The 22838-nt window shown below is 37.5% G+C and overlaps 2 protein-coding genes across 3 annotated transcripts; one reads left to right on the forward strand and one right to left on the reverse strand.

The window, feature by feature from the left end:
• Positions 1-3160: 3160 nt before the first annotated feature.
• LOC113411581 (histone H2A type 1-like) lies at positions 3161-6289 on the reverse strand. Of its 2 annotated transcripts, none has more exons than XM_087967171.1 (2): positions 6237-6289; positions 3161-4261 (listed from the first exon to the last, which is right to left on the reverse strand). In XM_087967171.1, exon 2 carries the CDS (start codon positions 4252-4254, stop codon positions 3841-3843), a length of 414 nt encoding a protein of 137 aa, XP_087823297.1. In that variant the 5' UTR covers positions 4255-4261; positions 6237-6289; the 3' UTR covers positions 3161-3840. The 2 variants fall into 2 exon arrangements, with proteins under 2 accessions (XP_087823297.1, XP_026522500.1); XM_026666715.2 differs by lacking the exon at positions 6237-6289 and adding an exon at positions 5103-5227 and having other exon boundaries at positions 3734-4261.
• A 24-nt stretch (positions 6290-6313) lies between these two features.
• On the forward strand, positions 6314-21102 carry PDCL3 (phosducin like 3). The gene is made up of 6 exons (XM_026666790.2): positions 6314-6480; positions 11411-11543; positions 14524-14614; positions 17317-17460; positions 18143-18351; positions 19867-21102. The coding sequence occupies exons 1-6, from the start codon at positions 6475-6477 to the stop codon at positions 20010-20012; spliced, it is 729 nt and encodes a 242-aa protein (XP_026522575.2). The 5' UTR covers positions 6314-6474; the 3' UTR covers positions 20013-21102.
• Positions 21103-22838: the final 1736 nt, after the last annotated feature.

Raw genomic sequence — 22838 nt, forward strand, 5'->3', positions numbered from 1 at the left:
ATTTGTGTAAGTGCTCATAGACAATCTTTTCACCTTCTCTTCATTTCCAAATTAATGATTATAAAGATTTGCATATGACCTATACAACAAATTACTCAGAACTAAAACTCAAATTTAAAGTTGGCTAACCCGAATAATATGAAATTTAGAAGATAGAAGTGAATAAAAATGGATATTCACTGTGTTACAATCCAATTTATCATGCTTTTTCCATTTTAAGTTCTAATTTAATGGCAAAAGCTATCACATTAAAGTAATGAGATTGCTTAAAAGGAAATTTGCATTCTTCTTTGAAGACATTAATTTAGGTTGCACAAAAATGCTATTGAATACAAAATAATTACATAGTTTCTCTTTAATGCAGTCTGGAGATACATACAAGGTGCTTCAGAACAGACAGGCAAGCAAATCTCCTAATTATATAGGTTATAATTGTTTGGCTAGAGGTTAAGCTCTTTTTCTCCTCCTGAGGAAACAGATTACTCTAAAAAGAAATAAAGAAAACCAAGCATTAGGGACATACAGGTAGATGAATCATGGAAAGATAAAAGTCAGTAAAATTGTGCTTAGGAGTGCTTAGGACTTTAGAATAAAATGAGCAGGAAAAGGGACCTTGGCTTGGCGATCTTCTGGTCCAGCCCCCTGCTCCAGCAGGATAACTATACAATTTCAGATAAGTGACTGTCTACTAAGACTCTTCTTAAAAACATCCAGTGATGGAGTGCCCATGATTTCTGGAGGCAAGCAGTTCTATTGATTAATTGTCCTCACTGTTAGGAAGTTTCTCCTTAATTCTAGGTTGCTTCTCTCTTTGGTTAGTTTCCAACCATTCTTTCTTGTCCTGTGGTGCTTTGAAGAATAATTTGACCTCCTCTTTGTGGCAGACCCTCAAATACTGGAATACTGCTAATGTCACCCCTAATTCTTTTTTTCTTTAGACTAACCAAATCCAAATCCTGGAGCCGTTCTTCTGACCGCACGATGTTGCACATTTCATATAAATGAATTTTTTTTTTCTTGTAAGACAGAAAATATTGTAGACTCTGCCAAGATTATATATAAAATTAGTGTCTTTCTGCCTAGGTTGAAATAACGCAGAGCTGGGACTACACATTAAAACATAGAACATACATAGAATAATGGGATAGGAACAGACATTGGAAATCTTCTAGTGACTAGAATCTAGTCTAATCCTCTGTTCAAGCAGGAGATCCTATAATTCTGGACAAATGGCTGTCGAATTTCTTGTTGAAAAGCTTCAGTGATGGAGCACACACAACTTCCAGAGGCAAGCTGTTCCACTGATTGTTCTCATTGCCAGGAAATTTCATTTCACTTCTAAATTGGACCATTCTTTAATGAGCATCCATGCTTTACTTCATTCAATGTACATTTTGTATAGTACAGAGAAATAAGAACTAAGTTCATATTTAACACAACATTCTTATATAACTATGTTTACCTATCTTTTCAGATGTAACTGATTCCTGAAAACAGATTCCCTCTGCCTCACTCCCCCTTCCCCATCTTCCATCAACCTGGAGATTCCAGGAAGTTCATTCTGAGGCCATTAAATATAGGTAGTCCTCAACATACGACAATTGTGCCCAGAATTTATGTTGCTAAGTGAAACATTTATTAAGGGGGTTTTGTCCCATTTTACGACCTTTCTTGCCATAGTTGTTAAATGAATCATTGCAGTTGTTAAGTTAGTAACACAGTTAAGCAACTTTGGCTTCCCCATTGACCTTGCTTGTCAGAAGATTGTAAAAAGTTATCATGACCTCAGGACACTGTCACCGTCATAAATATGAGTCAGTTGCCAAACTTTTGAATTTTAATCACGCGACCAAGCGGATGCTGCAATGGTTATAAGTATGAAAAAGGGTCATGTCATTTTTTCAGTGATGTTGTAACTTTGAACGGACACTAAATGAACAATTGTATGCTGAGGACTAAGTGTAGCCAGAACTCCAAAAAAATTTCCAGTCTTGTGTGGCAGCAGGTTGATATTGACAACAAGGCAACAAAGGTTTAATTTTCAAGGGCTGGAAAAAGTATCCTGTTTAAAGTGGTGAGGAAGTACAATTTTAGGTTAACCAAAGAACGACATTTTGTTAAAAATACTAAACCAAAAATGGAAAATAAAATTTAGCATGAGTATCAAATATTATATTAGTTTCAACTGACAGGTCACAAAAAGTTTTGGAAGTTCCAGAATTTACTTGCAAGAAACTTCAAGCTAGGTAATCCATATGCAATGGAAAATACTCCTTTTATATTTTTCTCCACTATATATATATTGAAGTTGTATGGGCATACATACAGCTGTTTCAACTTCCCTTGGGATGATGCTATAGGGCATTGTATGCCAAGACTAGACACCAGGACAGTCCTTCATGCCATCACTCTGCTGAACATGCAGCTGACCAAATGCAGCGGCTATTTTGGTCTAATGTATAACCCAGTATTATTATTTATCCCTTTTATTGGTTGTACACTTAGTACTATTATATTCTATTGTTGTGCAAGTATACTGAGTGCTTCTGTATCAGACACAAATTCCTTGTGGGTCTAACAATACTTGATCAAATAAATAAAGTATGAAGTAAAGTTTAAACCTTACAAACTATATATTTGGGAACTATATGTCATTGGAGTGAACATGTTTAAAATTGTATTAGGAATCTAACATATTAACACTATAATTAATTTCCAAACTATGGCAGCAGTGTCATCAAATGTTACTTGGAGTTCAGTAATATTCTGAAAGCACTCAATATCTATAGAATACATATACACATTCACCATCAATCCAACATTACTAAAATCTTCACTTCTGCATGCTTGCTCATTGACTGATAGATGCAGCTAGCTCTAGTTCAAAGAAGTATCTGGAAATAGGAAGCTGGCCTATGTTGTGAAAGTTCACTTAATACCAAGCCATGGTTTGATTAAAAAAAACAAGGGATGGACTCACACAACAAACTTAACCAGAACCAAGCAAACCATATTATGGATTTGCACAATTTGAAATTATTAATCCATCTAAACCAGCATTGTTGATAACTCTTATCAATGGATTCCAGAGATCCAACTTGGGAGCTTTGCCACGAAAAGCCTGTTCTCTGCTTTTGAGTTATAAACTTTTTTGGTCACATTTGCAAGTAAGGTATATTTTTAATTATGAAGTCATTATATAAAGGGTTTGTATTAGATTAAACCAACAATCAAGAAGAATTTTTATCAATTCAATGACAAACATGTCTGAGATGAGGAACTCATCTAAAGGTACGTGAAGTAAAAGCTAAATAGCATCATAAAAACTAAGACTATAAATGCAAGGAAGAATATAACTACAGTTCTATTTCACAATTCCTTATTGCAAGTAAGTAACTTGAAAGATCCGATATGGGGGCAAAACCTTGGTGAATATCAAAATGGTTTTGCAAATACCAATCATTTTACTTACTATTGAAAAAACAGGAATAAAACCACTTAAGTTGTGAGGTTGAAGAATTACATATCTGAGGATAGCCAGCCTGAGGATAGCCAGGTTAACATAAGACATCATCTATGCTTTCTGCAACAAGATTCATACAACACTATAAATGATGATCACTAATACTTAGTCTGTACAGAAATAGAGAGGTATGCACCACTAATTCTCCACCCCATTCAGGACTAAAAGCCATTTATATTAGAGCTAGGTGGACATTGTTCCTCTTGTGAGGCCCATATATAATTGGGGGATAACCAGTGGAAACTGCTACAAACGGAACCAATTTCAGTCTTTCCCTTTTAACAAGTCTGTTCTTGCAAGATAAGATGCAGAATGTGTCAGAATTCCTGGGACTGATTATCCCCTCTGGCTTCTTTAAACTGTGATGTTTTCTTAGGAAGAAGAAGGGCGTGGATGTTGGGGATAACTCCTCCTTCAGGAATGGTCACATTTGTAAACAACTTGTTCAACTCTTCATCATTCCTTATTGCCAGCTGGATATGGCGTGGTCCAATCCGCTTCTTCTTGTTCTGATGAGCAGCATTCCCAGCTAATTCCATGACCTCTGCAGTCAGATATTCCAAGACGGAGGCCAGGTACACTGAGGCTCCTGCACTTATTCTTTCAGCATAATGGCCCTTTCTGAGGTACCGGTGAATTCGGGACACAGCAAACTGCAAGCCAGCTTTTTTAGTCTTGGAGATTTTGGCAGGCTGTGCTGGCTTTGGATGTTTCTTACCACGCCCAGACATTCTGGTCCTATAAACAAAGATGACTTTTCTTCATTACTTCAATTTAACTCTGCAATTTAACAAACCCTAATAGACTATTCTGCTAACAAACTTAAGCACTAGCCATTAAACATGAATTACATGAGTAAGATTTGGATACACATCCCTGTTATTTCTATATAAGACTGTTAAAGAAGTACTACATTTAAAACAGCACTTCCATCTTTCTATTGAAAAATAATCAAGATAAATGGAACAACTTTGCTATTGATGTTATCAGGTTCACTCAGTTTGGAAAAATCTGCAAATATTTTCAGAATAACATTAAAGGCCTCAACTGCAGTATAACAAGAATAAATTATTAAGATTTAACTTTAATCCAGCAACTACAGTACAATTTTACAGTGGAACCATTACATAGTCTAGGAATTTGCTTTGTAGTTATTTCTGTATAAAACTATGAAATCTCTTGGTTCCATCATCATTATCCACAACACAGTTTATTTGATATTGGCTGTGTTTGTGTATTCCCAGCAGATTGTATTTAATTATGGTTTATTGAATAAACCACCATTTGGCGCAGTGTATTAAATGGGATACTAAAAAGCAGCAGGTTTCTTTGTATAGTATAAAATATTTAGTTTAGTCTGCTAATTAGTTAGCTGCTACAGAACAGGTTAAATGTTTCTGGCCAATATTGCAACATTTTAAATAAAACATTATCTAGTCCTATTTTTTTAAAAAAATCAACATTCTCTATAATATAAAGCTAACTATACAATATTCTTATTTTATCAGGTAATGTCAGGTAAGCCAAAACCAGGTTTAGTATTTATAACTTTAAAAAAAAACTCTCCAAAATTACTCACTTCTTATATTACTCTCTGTCTTTAGACAGCCAAATACTTTCTTCTTGCTTGAGGCAGATACTGCCTCTTTTTAAACACCTCTATTTATAATTAGTGTGGATTTAAGCAGCTGCATCTACTTCACTATTAATACTAATTTTAATTAAGCTGATTTTTCCTTGGCAACAAAACTACAACCCCACCCCCCTTACAATAGAAAACTTTTTATGGTTAGCAGGATGTTTACCACAATTATTTTCTTTTGAAAATTAATTTCTAGATTAAAGCTGAATTTAAACAATACACTAAACTACAAATTAACAAACTCATTTTAGGTTAACATGAATGAAAACTAATCTATATGTTTTCTTGCTTAGTAAATTATGCAAATCCAGAAAACTGGATTTATTGGGAACCTATGGATAAGGGTTCTTTCCAAATTTGGCTACTGGGAAACTGTACCTTAATATTAAGTATATAGAAACCATCTCCTTTCATGAACAGGGTAAATTTTTCCTTAAAAAGGCAATTTTGAGTCATTTATTGCTAATATAGTGTCATAAGGTACGTTTCCATTAAGACCTGATTTTCTCTTAGGTGACGGGAGTAAAATGTAAGCTGAGTAGACACACAGACACGACAAGGTATTAGCCAAAAGATCAATGCACAGTAAACTTAAGTAAGGTATTTGAGCATCAGTATTGTAAATCCCTGATTTCAATGAGTCACTCTCTGTTTATTTTATTGATCTCTGAGTAGATAGACGTTTTTGGCTGATCTTGCAGAGCTATCAGAATTCCCTGAATTACACCCCAGGGAATTCTGAGAGTTGAAGTTCACATATCTTCAAGTTGCCATCTTGAAGCCTGAGAAATACAATGCTAAATTGAACCACCCATGATATGTAAACATTCAAAAAACTCTGGTCATGGAGGCCTGGAATCTTGCAGCCCAGAAGTCTTAGGTTCTCCACATTATAAGATAAGCAAGCTTTGGATATTGGAAATTTTAAAAAATCCCACTTCCTGAAAGAAAACAATGGTAAACTACACTGCTCAAAAAAATAAGTCCACTAATCTTAAAGTTGGCAAGTTTGGAGACCCCTGATTTAGTGCCTCGTAAAAGCAGCTCCTCCGACTGCAACCCCCCCTCCACCTCCTTTCTGCATCGCAGCCTAAGCGCTGCCAGACGCCACCCCAGGCAAGGAAAAATGCCCGGATCAACCCTAATAAGGAGACGTCAGGACGGACAGTGGGCGGGTTAGTTGCGTGTGTGCAACGCCTGCTTGGGTTCGTCCCACTGATCCGCCGGGACACGCGTGGGGTGCCCGCCTCGATTCGCCGCGATTTGGGCCTTTCAGTGGCAGCAATAGCAGCAAGACCTTCCCTCCAAAATGCAGGTTAGCCCAATTAGACCGTGTTGTCTCCAAGAAGACCGTGTTATCTCCCGTGCTTGCCTGCCTGCCTGCCTGCCTAATAGGGGCGGGATTTCGAGAGAGGGTTAGCCGCCGGGGAGGCGAGAATCCGGAAGAATGGCTGGCTTAGCTGGATTTGTGCTTCGTGGGTGGGTCGATTTAGCGTTGTATTTCTCGGGCTTGGCAGCCTGGAGATGTGTGAAACTTAAGCGCTCGTAATTCGCCCAGCCTGAGGGAATTCTGGGAATTGAAGTCCACATCTTTACAAATAGCCAAGCTTGAGAAACCCTGGAGCAAACTACACGTGGTGGTGACTCTTCCGCCTGTGTTTCTTTTTCGCTTGCTGAGTGTTCGTTCAGCGCATGCTCCGAGACCGCTTTTCCGGGTACTGTGGATGAGTGAATAGAATAGAATAGAATAGAATAGAATAGAATAGAATTCTTTATTGGCCAAGTGTGATTGCACACACAAGGAATTTGTCTTTGGTGCATATGCTCTCTGTATGCATAAAAGAAAAGATAGATTCGTCAAGAATCATCATGTATCAGAGTGGTCAATGTCTGGAATACTCTACCTGACTCTGTGGTTTCTTCCCCAAACCCCAAAAACTTTAACCTTAAACTGTCTACTATTGACCTCACCCCTTTCCTAAGAGGTCTGTAGGCACCGACCGTGCCTACCGTCCCAGTCCTATTGTTTCTTTTTATTTTTCTTATATGTATCCATTTCATTTATTCATAACTATGTTTATACTTATACCTGTTACCTTATAATTGCTTGACAAATAAATAAATAAATAATAAAAATAGGGTACAATAAGCAATCAAATCATAGTAGTATGGAAAGGGAATTTCAGAAAGGCAATGGTGTCACAAAAACAGGAAAAGCCCAAGGGGAACATCAGGTCAGCCAGAAAACAAACTTACATAGGAAAAGGAATCAAATAAAAAGTGTTAAAGAATCCCTACAGACAAAAGCCTAAGTAATTAAGAAAACTAGACAAATAGGAAAAGGAAACAAAAGATAATTTAGAAAACCCTTACAAACACAGGACATACCAATAAGCAAAACAAACAGACAAAAGACACAAAATATAAATTACAAAAGGGACAGACAGGAGATTGCCACAGAACAAATATGAAAAACTATCTTAAACCTAAAAGAGATTACAGAAAACCAATAATACAATCTGGCCACCCCACGGAGTTTGCCCTCCGGCGGAAATAAAGACAAACTCAAACAGGATTTGAAACATTAGGCACAAATACAAACACTCACACAAAATCAACTTACAAAGGGAGAAAAGGGTATAAAAAACCAGGGACTTACCATAAGAAGCTAGCTAGCCCAGGAACGCAGACTTCTTGCTGTTCTCCGCCTTCCTGAAAAATAAAAAGATCCAGCTTTCAAGCAGTTGTCCGTATCCTTGCGCCGGAGCTCTCCCAGCGGGAAAATCGAATCCTTGAAAGAAAGGCGTTTTGACACCTTTCAACCACTAGGAAACTTGTAAGGATACAAGCGACATAGTTACAGTCATACAGTCACAAGTGGGAGGGGATGGGTGATAAGGAGTGATGAGAAGATTAACAGTAATAGTAGGGCAGACTTTGTAAATAGTTGAACAGTGTTGAAGAAATTATTTGTTTAGCAGAGTGATGGGGTTCGGGGGGGAAACTCCTCTTGTGTCTAGTTGTCCTGGTGTGCAGTGCTCTATAGCAGGGGTCCCCAACCACCGGGTCCGTGGAACAAATCCTACCGGGCCGCTGGTTTGCTGGGTGCCGCCATCTTGTTTTGATGAAAAAGTGCTTCCGGTGAGCTTTTCGGGGTGAAAGCTCACCGGAAGCACTTTTTCATCAAACAAGATGTGGCGCGCTTCGATGAAGCTTTTCCGGGTAGAAAGCCATTTCTACCCGGAAAGCTACTGAAACGCTATGCCATCTTTTTTGATGAAAAAGTGCTTCCGGTGAGCTCACCGGAGGCTTTTCATCAAAAACAAGATGGCGGCGGCTGATGCCGGTGGGCCGCGGCATAAAAAAGGTTGGGGACCACTGCTCTATAGCATCATTTTGAGGGAAGGAGTTGAAACAGTTTGTGTCCGGGATGTGAGGGGTCTGTACAGAAGTTAAAGTATGTATTTAAGAGTGTGAGAGGATTGATGATGTTAGCTAGTTTGGATAATGAAACGTCTGCAAGCAAGCAGCCAAGCTCAGAGGGCACCAAGGACCCTTCATTTCAACCTGAGCTACAAACACTCTCCTTTCTTAGTGTATATTCTTAGGACTATCCTAAGTTCTTGCAATAATTGCTCCCGTGTTTGGAGGAGTAGAAAAAATAAAGCCGGGCTTTGTTTTCGTTTAACTGTTTTCCTGGTGTAAATGATAGGGAAGGGAAAAGCTGAAAATTGTAGCCAGACTGTAGATTGCTTGACTAGAGAAGATGGATTGGGTGCCTGAACCCACAAACACCAGTGTCCTCTCAGGGTAATGTAATTTTAATCCGACATAATGACTTTAAAGCTGCAAAGTATAATTAGTAAAATTATGACAATTTAAAGCAGGTCTGTTAAACTGGTGGCCCACGGGCCGGATGTGTCACACGCCAGCCACGCTCAACCTGACTCGACAAAGGCAAACAAAAGTCACGTTATGTCACATGATGTGATCGAGTTTGACACCTGTGCTTTAAAGAAAAGAGGATAGCAACAGAACTTCCCCCACTATTCCTAGTACTGTTTCTTAATACCGTAAGATAAATTATTTATTATTTAGCAACTTTATATAGCCGCCCACCTCACAAATTGACTTTGGGCAGCATACAACAAAACAGATAGTTAAAACAAGTATTAATAACAAGTAAACACAAGTAAACATAAGTAGAAGTTAGACTGTGGGAAAATGACTTAACACTTTATCTGCCTACATAATAAAACTTGGGAAGGAAACTTGGAAGGAGACATGAGACCTTTCAGCAAAGTGCTGCTCAGCCATTCAGAGGCTGGTGTTTTTTCACATTTTTATTGGTTTATCAAAATATAAAATGCAAAGAAAAGCAGAAAACTAGGGGGGAAGCGAAGGAAAGAAAATATGGAGTAGAGGGGGAAAAAGAAAGAAAAAGACATTGACTTCCATCTCTCTTTAGCACAGTAGAAGATAATTACAACTGTTTACTTTTACACACTAGTACCGTATATACTAGTCGTTTCTGTAGCAAAAACCTATCTAATCAGCAAAAATAAAATCCAAGTTGTATTTTTCCCATTGTAAGCACAATATCCAGAAGCAATTTCCAAATAGAAAGAAAATTAAATATATTATCTCCTTTGGATGAAGGAATCAATTTAATCATCTCTGTTCTCCATGCAGAACTTATGAGCAGCTCTCTTGACATTTGCGTTTATTCTTGCATCCCAGAATCTTTTGTTATAATACATTTGATTGTAATTGAAAGTCCAAGAAAGGTTTATTTAATGTCAATTCTTATAAGCCAAAGTACAGCTCTTGTTGCGGCTTAGTGTTTTGCTCAGTCATAAAAGGATGTCCCAGAATTGATTTGTTCTTTTTCTTTTTTGTGTGTTTTCATAGAGTCCTTACTTCCAGTATTATCACTTGAATTTTACTTTATTGAATTTGGCCTGTCAAGAAGGAGAGCATGTGTTAATTTTCTGCTGGTCTCTTGACTCCATAAGAAACACCATGAAGTGATTATACTATTTGATTTCCATCTGTTCCATGCTTAATGCATTTTTTAGCCTCTACTATGATTTTACTGGCATAATGATGGTGTAGTATAGTTGCTTACATTGCTGTGTCTTTATTTTCTTCCATATGCAAATGTTTAGATGTTATTGAAATTGGTTGAAAAATATTGCTGTTTTTATATCTTAATTTGTACTATATTTTTACTGGTTTTAGCTATTGGTTGCTTTTCCATGGTTTTTTTATTTACCTTTTTTGTCTTATGGAAGCAGACTTGGATGTTTACGGAAAAAAAAGTCCCTCTGGCAGGACTTGAAATTCAGTATACACCAGAGATGTTTCTATTAGGAATAATGTAGGGGAATGTAAACAAAGTTGGAACTTATTTAATTATATGCATAATTACGGCAGCAAGAATAACATTTGCCCAAAACTGGAAGGCAAGAGAGATTCCAAGTAAAGATGCCTTGATTGGGAAAATATTACAATGCGCCGAATTAGATCGACTTACACTTGAATTGAACTAGATGAACTAGAATATTATTTAGTTTAGTTTAGTTTAGTTTAGTTTATTGTCATTGCACCTTGTACAACGAAATCAAACACCATCTTCAGTGCACATCATGACCATGAAAATAAACACAAACACACATCCTTTACCCTTCACACATTGAACCGAAAACCCCCGACACTGCACCAACACTGCACTATACAGTATAAAATATGGAACAAATTCTATAAATGGAGGGATATGAAAGGATGTTCATAGATTTAAAATAAATAGAGAAGTGTTAAAAAGGAATATAAAGATAATTGGAAAAATGATACACAAAAATGTATATAAATGTATTAACTTTTTTCTTTCTTTATTTCTAACTGTCAAAAGATTGGACAGAAATGTATGTCAAAGAAGAAACACCACATTCATTGTTTTTTAATGTTTATATCTAATAAAAATTTTTTTTAAAGTCCTTCTGGGTTCAACTGAATTGTCTCCCTTAAAATAGGATTAGCTTAAATATTTCATTAACCATGCACTGTATCTGTACAGACATGCAAATTGGGTTGTAGACATGAGGTTTGGTATTCTTGCCAGCAATCCACCATGTTTTTCAAAGGAATCTTCAAATTCTGCAGTAAAGTTGATACAGTCTTAATATGTAGGGAGTCAGAATAAGGTTCTCTGTTGGTGATGGTGCTCTTATCATTTTATGTTCTAGGATCCTAATGCTGATACAGAATGGAATGACATCTTGCGTAAAAAAGGCATCCTTCCTCCCAAAGAAAAGCTGAAAGAACAAGAACAGGCGGAAGAAGAAAGGGAGCAGCAGATCCTCCAGCAACAATCAGTTGGCAAGCAGTCTTGTTTAGTATGCTGAATTAATATGAAAGTCCTATTATCCAGTTTTTTGGGGTTATTTTTCACCTCAAAATATAGGCGCCTTCTCACTGCAAACAAGGGTCTCTGTAACTTCATTGAGCCTTGTGTAAGGCTCATTTTGAGTTTTGGATATCTTGGGTGAAAAGGTTTCAAAATTAATTCTTGTACTTGAAAAGTAAGGATCAGGACTATCTGTGGAGATTCTCAGTCATCTAGGCCTTGATTGCCCCAAAGGTGCTTTTTCAAGAGGCAACTGGACTTTCTGGTTTTTCTTTGAAGACGTTTCACTTCTCATCCAAGAAGCTTCTGTCCATCCTTCCATTCCCCACCATCCAGCCAGAGCTGAAGAAGTTTCTTGGATGAGAAGCGAAACATTTTCAAAGAAAAACCAGAAAGTTCAGTTGCCTCTTGAAAAAGCACCTTTGGGATAAGGACCAGGAGAAATATTCAGAACTGTTTGTGTTTCTGATGACTGGTTAAACTCAGTGAATTTCCAACTGCTGTTTACACTATAGGCTGGGATTTAATTCTCAGGACATGTAACTGATAGACTTTGATCTACAGTACATATATAATTTTAATGAAATACAGGTAATCCTCAATTTATGACTGTAATTAAGGCCAAAATTACAGTGGTAAGTCATGCTGGTTGTTAAACAGGTCAACATGTAAATCATGCCTGATTTTACATCCTTTTTTGTAATGGTTGTTAAGTGAATACCACAGTTTTTAAGAGAATGCTACAGTCGTTAAATCAATCCATTTTCCACAATTAACCTTTTTTTCTGGAAATAGGAAGTAAATGCCAGTTTTGGGCCAAAAAGGGCAATTTGACTTTGGAAACAACCATAAATGGAGACCAGCTGCTGAGTGGCCAAAATAGGATCACATGACCAGGCGGGTGATTATTGGAACTTCAAATCCAGATCATACCTAGTCTTGGGGAGGTTTGTTAGAACTTCAAATGGTTGCTAAGCATTTGTAAATGTTGTAAATTGAAGAGTACCTGTATAAAATTAGCAGTGAAGGCACCCTCATTGCATAAATTATTTTTATATACTTCTGGTCTTTTTTTTTAGTAAGACATTTAGCAACTACTGTAGATTATGATTTGTTTTTAGTTCAAATCGAACAGCTCTTGAGAACTACCCTATAGATTGTAGAAAGTCAGAGAAACTTTGATTGAGAGCTACAAACTACATATGTATATCATTCTGCATTGGTTTCTAAAAGTCATAGCAATCATAAAAACATGCCCCTAGGTCAACAGTAATGAATAATCTAGAATTCCAGAGATTCTCTTAGTTGAAAAGGACTTGCTTGCTTACTCATTCATTTGTTCATTCATTCATTCATGCGTGCATGCATTCAATTTATATGCAACCCATCTCACTCTTGGAGCAACTCTGGGAGGCTTACAAAATGATAAAAATATAAATATAACAATTACAATTAATAAGAATTAAATAGAGAATATAAACCAAGGGGATGGATAGCACAGGGATGTAGTCTTCTCTCTTGCCTCATCATCTACCACCCTTATAGAGTGCCCCCTCTATAATGAATTTCCAAGCTTGGCCTGTTTCAAACCAAGGAGAGTAACATTTACGAAATCTGCCTTAGATCAACTAATATAACTGGTATGGTTGTTCATGAGACTGGAGAGATGGCCTTAGCATGTGATCAGCAGTAAGAATATTGTTTTTGAATCCATTTGCTTGATTCATGGGGTGCTCTTTTCAGAGTTAAAAATTCTTTTGTTGAGCAAGATTGTGCCCCTTGGCAAGATTTAAAATTGCCTTTCTTATTATACGTCATTTAGAAAATAAGCAGATGATTGCTGCCTAAAATAAGAATTGGCTCAGTAGGAGCAGTAGCAAATGAATACTCCCAGCAAGTTAGTTGCAGGAACCCAGTTAATGGGATGGCATCATTCTGAGGGCAATAACAATTAGGTTCAAGTCTGTGTAGAAGTGATTCACTTTTCATTTGCAACAAGTTTGTTACAGACATGAACGTGTAATGGAGAGAGCTGTGCCTAATTTAACAAACCATCATTTTCACAGCATGATCTGCACCAGGTTTCCCAGCCTTAGCCATTTTAAAATGTGTGGACATCAATTCCCAGAATTCCCAAAACAAGTCCATAGGTCTTAAAGTTGCCAAGGTTAGAAAACCCTGCTCTGCACTATCCTACTGCAAAGTTTCTTCATGAGATTCACCTATAAGCTCAATAAGCTCACTTGGAAGGATCTTGAAGTTGACCTTCTGTTGCTGCCCTAGTTTTTGGACCGCCTCCCTTGCACAGATAAGGAATCTCGCACAACTATTAACATTTTAAAAAGCTTTTAATTCATTTTTGGTTATTTAAACTATTGGTTAATATAATAATACTGTCTTTTATTGGATTCAGTTGGTGGCTTTGACTTATACCTAGTTTAAATAATATTAGAAAGATAAGAGTGAAATAAATACATAAGATGAGACGAAGTACAGTATGTCCACTCCTACTTCCTGGACCCGTGCTAAATCAGAACTCTAGATGGTATGAACTCTAAAGTGCATTCAATAACAGAGAAATAAAATTTTCCTTTAGGGCTTTTTGCAGAGGTTGAAAGAGCAACAGATGGTACGGGAAAAATGCAAGATTATGCTGGCTAAGGGACAAGATTTGGTTCTCTACATGTGTTAGCTGCCTGAGACTTATTAAAAACTCACAAAGAGGACTGTATTTTTTTTTGCCAACACAAAGATGTACAGAGCAAAATTTTTGTCGACATAACATGCAAGCTGTCTTTAAATGGCTTCTATTCATAAAATTTGCATGATTCAAATTCAACTGAGATCTTTGTGTGTAATTCTGTATTGTCTGCGGTCTGAAATTTGTCCTTTGTAAGAGTTACCAACCTCTCTTTTTTTTTTACTGGTGACTCTGTATTTCTTCCATATCAGTTAAGACCTATGAAGATATGACTCTGGAGGAACTTGAAGAAAATGAAGATGAATTCAATGAGGAGGATGAACGTGCTATAGAAATGTACAGGTGAGAATATTTTGTTGAATGTGCCATAAATATAGTTGTAATTGGAAATTATTGTTGATGTTATAAGGCAGTGGTGGCTAACCTTTTTTGGCTCCCGTGCCAATAATTGCGCACTTGCTTGCTTGCGCACGCTTGTATGCCAGCACCCAGAAGGCAGTGCATGCGCATGCACGTGCCCCCTCGTGCACTGCACGTTTGCACATGCATGTGTGACTCACATGCTGTGCATCTGCGCATGCATGCACGATTCCCGCCTCGTGCACCGTGCGTCTTTGCACATGCACTCACAATTCCCTCTTGCACTGCACATCTGCGGATGTGCGCATTGTCCCCTGGCACGCAGCGCATCCCTGCGCACGCGCACGTGTCTCCTGTGCACCCCCCTCTGCCCCTGCACATGCGCGTCAGCTGTCGGGTGGCAGCGCGCGCATGCATGCGCAGTGTGGCTCTTCCGGGCGACCTCTCGCGTGCCGGGGGAAATGGCTCTGCATGCTACTTCCGGCATGTGTGGCATAGGTTTGCCAACATAATTATAAGGTATGGTAAAGAATTCCGTTTTAGCCAGGTCAAGCCTTCCTCTATAACTGATAACCATTTATATATAGGTAGTCCTTATTTTCAGACTGTCCCAAAGCAATTACAACAATAATGAAAAAGTAAGTGTGGAAACAATCCTTGGAATATAATCTTTGAGGATCTGTAAAGCAAAGCAAAGCTAAAATTGCATCGTAAGTACAGTTGTGGATTCACTTAGCAACTGCCTCAATTGACCAAGTTGCCAGTATGAATTATTGCTAAATGAATATGTACAAATTCACAGAAATAGGGCCTGCATAAGTGTAGTTTAGCAGTGAGATCACTGGCACTCAGGTCTGTACAAAGCATTTGAAAAAAGAATGCTTGGCAATATATAGGATTGTGTGTAAACAGCTTGTTTCAAATTCCTGAAACAGCCACATCTTTTGCAAGGATTGTGGGTTGCTTTGGAAATTGTTCCTACCGTCTCTATGTGCACTGAGCAAAATAGCTGTGCATACATATGCCAATGTGTCATAGCATATGATAACAGATAAGTAGAGAACTCATATCAAATTAATGGGTATTAATATAAGAATGAAGATATGTATGATTCAGTAAAAACAAATTACATGCATTACTCAAAAATTACGGTACTTTATATTGTAGTTAAACCAGTGAAACCCATAAAAAGCAACAGGTATCTTGCATGTGCAATAAATCTTCAGGTCACTTTGACAGTGCTTGACACAAATGTTCTTATAAGAGACAAAATGAATGTTACAGTGAAGTTTTAAAAATATTTGCTCTATAAAAATGCATTTGAAGCTTCTGCCTCTAAATCAATACTATGATATTGGCATTCACTCAAGAAGAAACCTAACCCCAGTAAATATGTTATGTAGCCAACATCATCTGGGAAATTATATTTCCAAATAAGTAATTGAAATGTTATCATTAAAACAAGAATTAGATAAATTAGAGGGTATTGTAGTAGTGTCCTTGGGTATAAGCCTCTTTTAGCAGTTTACTTACAAGTGCAAGTAAGTGAAATGAGATAAATGTTTGCCTGTGCAGTTCATAAATCTTTTAGCTGGACCAGTACAAGTACCAGTTTTTTTAGCGCTTCAAAGCACTTGCTCAATTTTTTTAAAGGGCCCAGGCTTGTCTACAATTGCCAATATTATATAATGTATATAATATATATTTTATAGTTTAATAGTGGAATGACAAGAAAGGTCAGATATCTAGGACAGCCTGTGTCAAAGTGAACAATACACGACTGGCATAGAAAACAACTTCCTCACTCTTACAATCTGTAAGATCTGATCTTTCTCTTTTACAGTTTGGGGTTACTGAATCTAAATTATGATATTTAGACAGTTTCAGTCTAGATCCAAAATTAGTCAAGTTGGCGATGAAGACTGCCCTGAATCTGGGGACAAGGGGCACCTGTAGTTTTATTTGCATCATTTTCCTTAATCTGGAGGGTAGTTTTAAATATCCTTTTTTCCATTCTCTACTACCCTTAATATCTATCTATGCCTTGTTTTAATCTCTCAAAAAATATGTATTCTAATTTTCATCTCCCTTATATTTTGATGTATAAAGGGAAGAACCATAGTTCATGACATAATGTGAGTGGTAAGCCTGATTACTGGGGTTTGTTTAAACATCCACTGTAAAAGCAAACCATAGTTTCAGAGGATAAATGAACTACTGGTAGTTATAAACAAATTGTTATCTTTTAAATACTTGCTTGTAATATTGGGATATAAGCATTGCCCCACATCCATTAAAATTGACAACGCTGGGCGTAGCTTGGTGGGTGTGGCAGGGGAAGGATACTGTAAAATCTCCAGTTAGAGGTGGTATTTGCCAGTTCTCCAAACTACAGAAAATTTCCGCTACCGGTTCTCCAGAATTGGTCAGAACCTGCTGAATACCACCTCTGCGTTTATTGCAATGTTACATATTAGATTTCCTGCTAAATATGGCCTGAACAAAGAATGATCACTCTGGCTAGAAATTCTGGGATTAGCAGCCCCAGACATCTGAAGGACCCCGATTGGAGAAAGCTGGCTCTGTTCTGAATAACTAAACATTTTTCTATAAAGAGAAAATTATATATGTATGTATGTATGTATGTATGTATAAATTTCTTTTCTTGATTCTATATTGTGCAGGCAGCAGAGAATAGCTGAATGGAAAGTGTCTCAAGCAAAGAATACATTTGGACAAGTTTTGGAGATCTCGGGACAGGATTATATTCAGGAAATTACAAAAGCTGGCAAAAATATCTGGGTGATACTGCATCTTTACAAGCAAGGGTAAGCAAGCATTTCAAGGCTTTTTGTCTTCCTGGATAATTTTTCTCCGGTAGATCTGATCATTTGCTTCAGTATGGCAATCATGCTGCTAACTGCTGTCCAAGGAGAGGCATTAAAAGTATAATTTCCCCTTTTATGCCTAATTCAGTTGCAAGTCAAAGAGGTTGCAGTAGAGCTTTCTGCTTATCATTGTAATAGTCTTAACTGTGTGGAAATGAGGATAGTTTCCTATTGACCTGAGAGATCCTCTGTTGACCTGAGAGATCCTCTTCCCTTCAGTATACAAGTAATTCTCAACTTACAACCATTCATATAGTTACCATTCGGAATTACAATGGCATTGAAAAATGTGTTTTTTTAATTTATTTTTAATTTAATTTATTATTTATTCACATTATCCCTGTCACAGTGTCTCTTGGTCACGTGATCAAAATTAGTTTGTTTGGCAACTGCCATGTATTCATAATGGCAAAAAAGCTTGTAAAATCAGGTATGACTCACTTAACCTCCTTGTTTAGCAACAGAAATTCTGGTCCCAATTGTGGTTGTAAGTTGAGGACTACTTTAATAAGCAGTTTAGTGAAACTTGTACATACAGTACCTACAAGTCATGAATATTGTCCATTATAGACATTGGTTTTCTTTTGCATATGGGTCTTTGTTCTTCTTTCTTCAAATTTAGTATTCCCCTCTGTTCCTTGATAAACCAACACTTAAGTGGACTTGCCAAGAAGTTCCAGGATGTCAAATTTGTCAAAGCTATTTCTACAACTTGCATACCCAACTATCCTGATAGAAACCTCCCCACAATCTTTGTCTACCTGGAAGGTGACATCAAGGCCCAGTTTATTGGGCCACTGGTATTTGGAAGCATGAATTTGACAAGAGATGGTGAGTATCTATTTCGCAAGAAACAGAATACTTTTCTGCACAGAAAATTGGTTAAGGTAGTCTGACATCAAACTTCAGTGTATTCTTATTTTCCTTCCTTAAATAATCTCCATATCAAAAAGTTAAGGATGCAAAAAGAAATCTCTTAAGTAATAGAGATTTTGGTTTTTTTGAGATAGTGGTCCTCCCTTCCTTCTGCTTTACCAGTTATTGTATATGTGTTCTTATATTTCCTATCAATTGAAGCTGTGCTGAACTGGCGTGAATAAATGCTTAACTAGTTTTTAAAATTGATTGAGTTTAATCTTAAATAATAAAAAATGTTCCTTTTCTCAGAAGCTCAGATTGCATCAGCATAGTAGGCAAGGCTTGTTATATTTGGCACATCTTGGCAATTGTGTCCTTGTGCTTTTTTGTAGGAGGAAAACTGACTATTAACATCAGTCCTTTTCTAGTACATGTTAGATAAACTGTATTATACAAGCAAAATGAACATACGTTTCTAGCATTGAAATAGGAATGAGTGCTTCCCCCTTAATGTTATCTACTTCATTTTGTTATTGTATCCCCCCCCAGTTGTTTAGTCACTTTAATCATCATATCTGTAGAACTACCCTGTTTCTCCAACAATACGGCCTCCCCCAATAGGAAGTCCCAGCATGTTTTATAGGCATGAAATGAAATTAAATCCCTCCCCCCAAATTAAGGCCTATATTAAAACATGCGAAATGGGGGGGGAATGGGGGGGGGGCTTGCCGTTAGGAAGTACTTTTGTTGCACACCCGGATATGGTGCTGCCTGCGTTGACCCCGATACGAAGTGCCCCACCAACGCCGAGGTCAACATCCAAGCCATCGCCGCCCACCCGCCCGAAGATGCAAGGGGGGGGAATTAAGTCACCCCCCAAAAAGACGGCCTAGCCATTTTTGGGGGGCTCAAAAAAAAAAAAAAGACCCGGCCTTATTATATGAGAAACACGGTAGTCTGAGTAGAAAATCCAGATCATGCTAATCTTCCTTTTAAGCTAACATAAATGAGATTGACTGATTAGGTTGCCCACAGAGTTAACAGTATGATATCTGATTAACTTGTACTATTGACTTGCTTCCATTTCTGGGATGTAAGCCAGTGTGAACATGTGCAATAAAAACCTGCTGCTACATGGAAGATGTCTGTTTTGTTGCTGTAAAGAAATAAGCAGGGAATTGGGTGTTTATGTCTTTGAGCTCTACAAAAGATGCCAAACAGTAGTCGCAGTTCCAAATAAATTACAAACAAGATAAAGGAAGTGAGATGAAGTGTCCATTCTTGGCTAGCTGTAGCATGCCAGTTAATGTCCCAAAGGCTGCTTCAAGGAGTTTGTGTAGAACTTAAGCACTATAGTAAAAGTGAAAAAGAAAACAACAGATGGAATTGTTCAGAGGGAGAAGGAACACGGTGATACTTTATTCTTTCCAACTTCACAAGGCATTCACAATGTGTCATTTCTCCCTGTTGTTTATCTCTTACATTTAGAATTAGAATGGAAAATTTCTGAGTCAGGTGCCATTAAGACAGACCTGGAAGAAAACCCCAGGAAACAAATTCAAGACCAGCTGATGACGTCCATCAAGTGCTCTGTTCCAACAAAGAGAGAAGAAAGTGACTCAGAGGAGGATTAAGGCCTCATGCGCAGCTCTTTGCTGTGCCCAATTACTCAGAATTACTCTTCAATGAAACCAGAGGATTTATTGCTATAAAATCATGTGTTTTTATTTCAGCCTAACGAATATCAGTGGCGGTATTCTTTCTTGAAAAAGAAACTTTCATTATTCATACAGGAATAAAGTAAAAGCAATTTTTAAAGTTGACATGCCATTGAAATCACTTGTGATGGACATTTTACTTACAAATGTGGTATATGCTCTTACCACTAACTGTGGTGTACTCTCCCCTGTGTTGCAGTGTCACTTTAGGACTTGATAAAAATTGTATGATAAATTTTGGAAGTGCTAGATTGATGGCTGCAGGCCTGTATTGATCAGATTAACCTAACCTGTAGTAGGTTAATATTAACACAAAATTATCTAAATCAGTGGGTTTGTCTGCATATTTGTTTAAAAATCTTGAAATCAGATCAAGTACAGGTAGCCCTCAACTTACCACTATTCATTTAGTGACTGTTTGAAATTGCAACGGCACTGAAAAAACTTATGACTTATGACTAGTTTTCACATGACCGTTGTAGCATCTCCAGGTCAGGTGATCAAAATTGGGGCACTTGGCAACGCATTTATTTATGAGAGTTGCACTGTCCCAGGGCCATGTAATCAATATTTGTAAAGTTCCCAGCTGGCTTCTCACGAGCAAAGTCAATGGGATAAACTAGATTCACTTAACAACCATATGATTCACTTAACAGCTATCAACATTCTTAGCTGAATTATTGTTGTAAGTAGAGAACTATCTGTAAAGGAAATACAGAACAATTTGGAATAAAAATTGAGTCTGTTCTTCCTCTCTTGTATTCATGAGTTTGACTTAATTTATAACTACTGTAACTATACTTGGGTCATTAAAAATGCAATGAATTTATATTGTAGAATGCATTATCTCTTCAACGTTTGGATATTTAAGTTATAGTGGTCAAAAGAAATGTGCAGAAAACATTGGCTTGGATGATTTCAGACTAGAAGTTCAATAATATGAATATTCACTGTTGCACTTTTGTAAACAATCTTGAATTTACATTATCTATAAATTTTAAGTGTATTTTTTTTTGTTTATTGGTAAAACAAACATACTGAGTTATTTAAATCCTGTCTCCTATACTGAAAGAGCTTACTTACACTTTGTATACCGGTAGAAAAAAACCAGGGGAGACACGATAGCAGTTCCAATATTTGAAGGGCTGCCATAAAGAGGACGGGTGTGTGTGTGTCAACCTATTTCCCAAAGCACCCGAAGGCAGGACAAGAAGCAATGGATGAAAACTAATCAAAGAGAGATTCAACCTAAAAGTAAGGAGAAATTTCCTAGCAGAACAATCAACCAGCGAACTCCTTGTCTTTAGAAGTTGTGGGTGCTCCATCACTGGAGGTTTTTAAGAGGAGACTGAACAGTATTTAAGAGGAGACCGACTGTCTGAAACGGTGTAGGGCTTGACCAGGGGGTTGGACTGGAATACCTGCAAGGTCCCTTCCAACTCTGATATTCTTTGTCCTAAACCTCAAGAATTAATTACTCGCTGATAACATACACGTTGTATCCAACAGACATCAGCTTAAATGCATGTGTTCAGTTTACAGATTCATCATATTTTTCATTTTTTGCTTGAAACTTGGTTGGATTTCAAACTGCTTGATCTGGGCTAATCAACAGATTTTATAATACCTTGAATAACAAAGATATAACCAAGATTGCACAAATCCCTCTGTGAAAAAGACTTGGTTCAGCCCTCTCTGATCTCAAATGGACAGTTAAATAGAGCAAAACAATTAATTTGGACAACATTATTTCAGCCTTATAATGTAGTGGCTAGCAAGTATGTTATCGGAAATCCCTGTGTAGGGCTGGTTAGGGATCAAATTTTAACTTACATTCTCAGCCTATATCCCAGATTCATTGCTTAACGAATACTTTCACAACCCATTGTAGAGTCAGAAGAAAAGTTGTAGATTTGGAACTGTTTTATATATAGATTCTGAGTCAAGGCCTGAAGGTTGTGGGAATCTGGATAGGGAAGAACAGAGTCAAACTCAACCTTAGCAATTCCAAGTGGATTGTAATCATGACCACCTCATCTGGAGGTCCATCTTATTTGTAAATGGGATCCAGACAATCAAGTGCATAATTTGCGCCCCCGCCCCCCCATGGATGAACAAGTCCTAACTGAACAGCAGATGGCTGCCATTTATTGGAGGACCTTGAATCCAGATTTCCACAAATCTGCACATTCCTGGCTTAGGACGTCCTACCCATTGTCACCCACAACTTGATAACCTCTCATCTGGGTTATTGCAATTCACTTTTGGTGGTGCATTTGAAGAACACTTGGAAGCTATAGTTGGTCCAGATTGCAGGAATATAGGTGTCCATGTAATACTACTACTTCACAAGTTGGCCTGGTCACTAATTTATTTCCAGGTGATTTCAAGCTATTGGTTATTACAATATAATGTCCTTCAAGACACGGAGTGGTTATTTCCTGGACCTATTTCTGATTATCTCTGCCCATCCATAGGATATAACAACTGCACACTCTAGGTCCCTGTCCCTTAAGGTATGTCATCATCTGAGATTTGTTACCCTGAGTTATCTATCTGAATCATGTCTAGATCTGGCTGGGGAATTCTGGGAGTTGAAGTCTATCCATCTTAAGTTGTCAAGGTTGAAAAATACTGCTCCAGAGAGTGACTACTGTATGTAAATTAACTAAATAATAAAACCCTTTGAGTGTTCAGTTTAATATTAGCACAGATTTTCAGTACTTGTATGTTGCAGTTATG

Source organism: Notechis scutatus, chromosome 5, assembly GCF_049901735.1.
Source record: "Notechis scutatus isolate UNSWTSFEM ecotype Mainland chromosome 5, rNotScu1.2, whole genome shotgun sequence".
Classification (NCBI taxonomy): Eukaryota; Metazoa; Chordata; class Lepidosauria; order Squamata; family Elapidae; genus Notechis; species Notechis scutatus.

Bases quoted from the DNA above. Each gene is read 5' to 3' on its own strand.
- PDCL3 (XM_026666790.2), top strand. The intron at 14,615-17,316 runs GTGAGAATATTT...TATATTGTGCAG, and splicing joins CGTGCTATAGAAATGTACAG to GCAGCAGAGAATAGCTGAAT. The intron at 17,461-18,142 runs GTAAGCAAGCAT...CTTCAAATTTAG, and splicing joins CTGCATCTTTACAAGCAAGG to TATTCCCCTCTGTTCCTTGA.
- LOC113411581 (XM_087967171.1), bottom strand. From the start codon at position 4,254: ATGTCTGGGCGTGGTAAGAAACATCCAAAGCCAGCACAGCCTGCCAAA.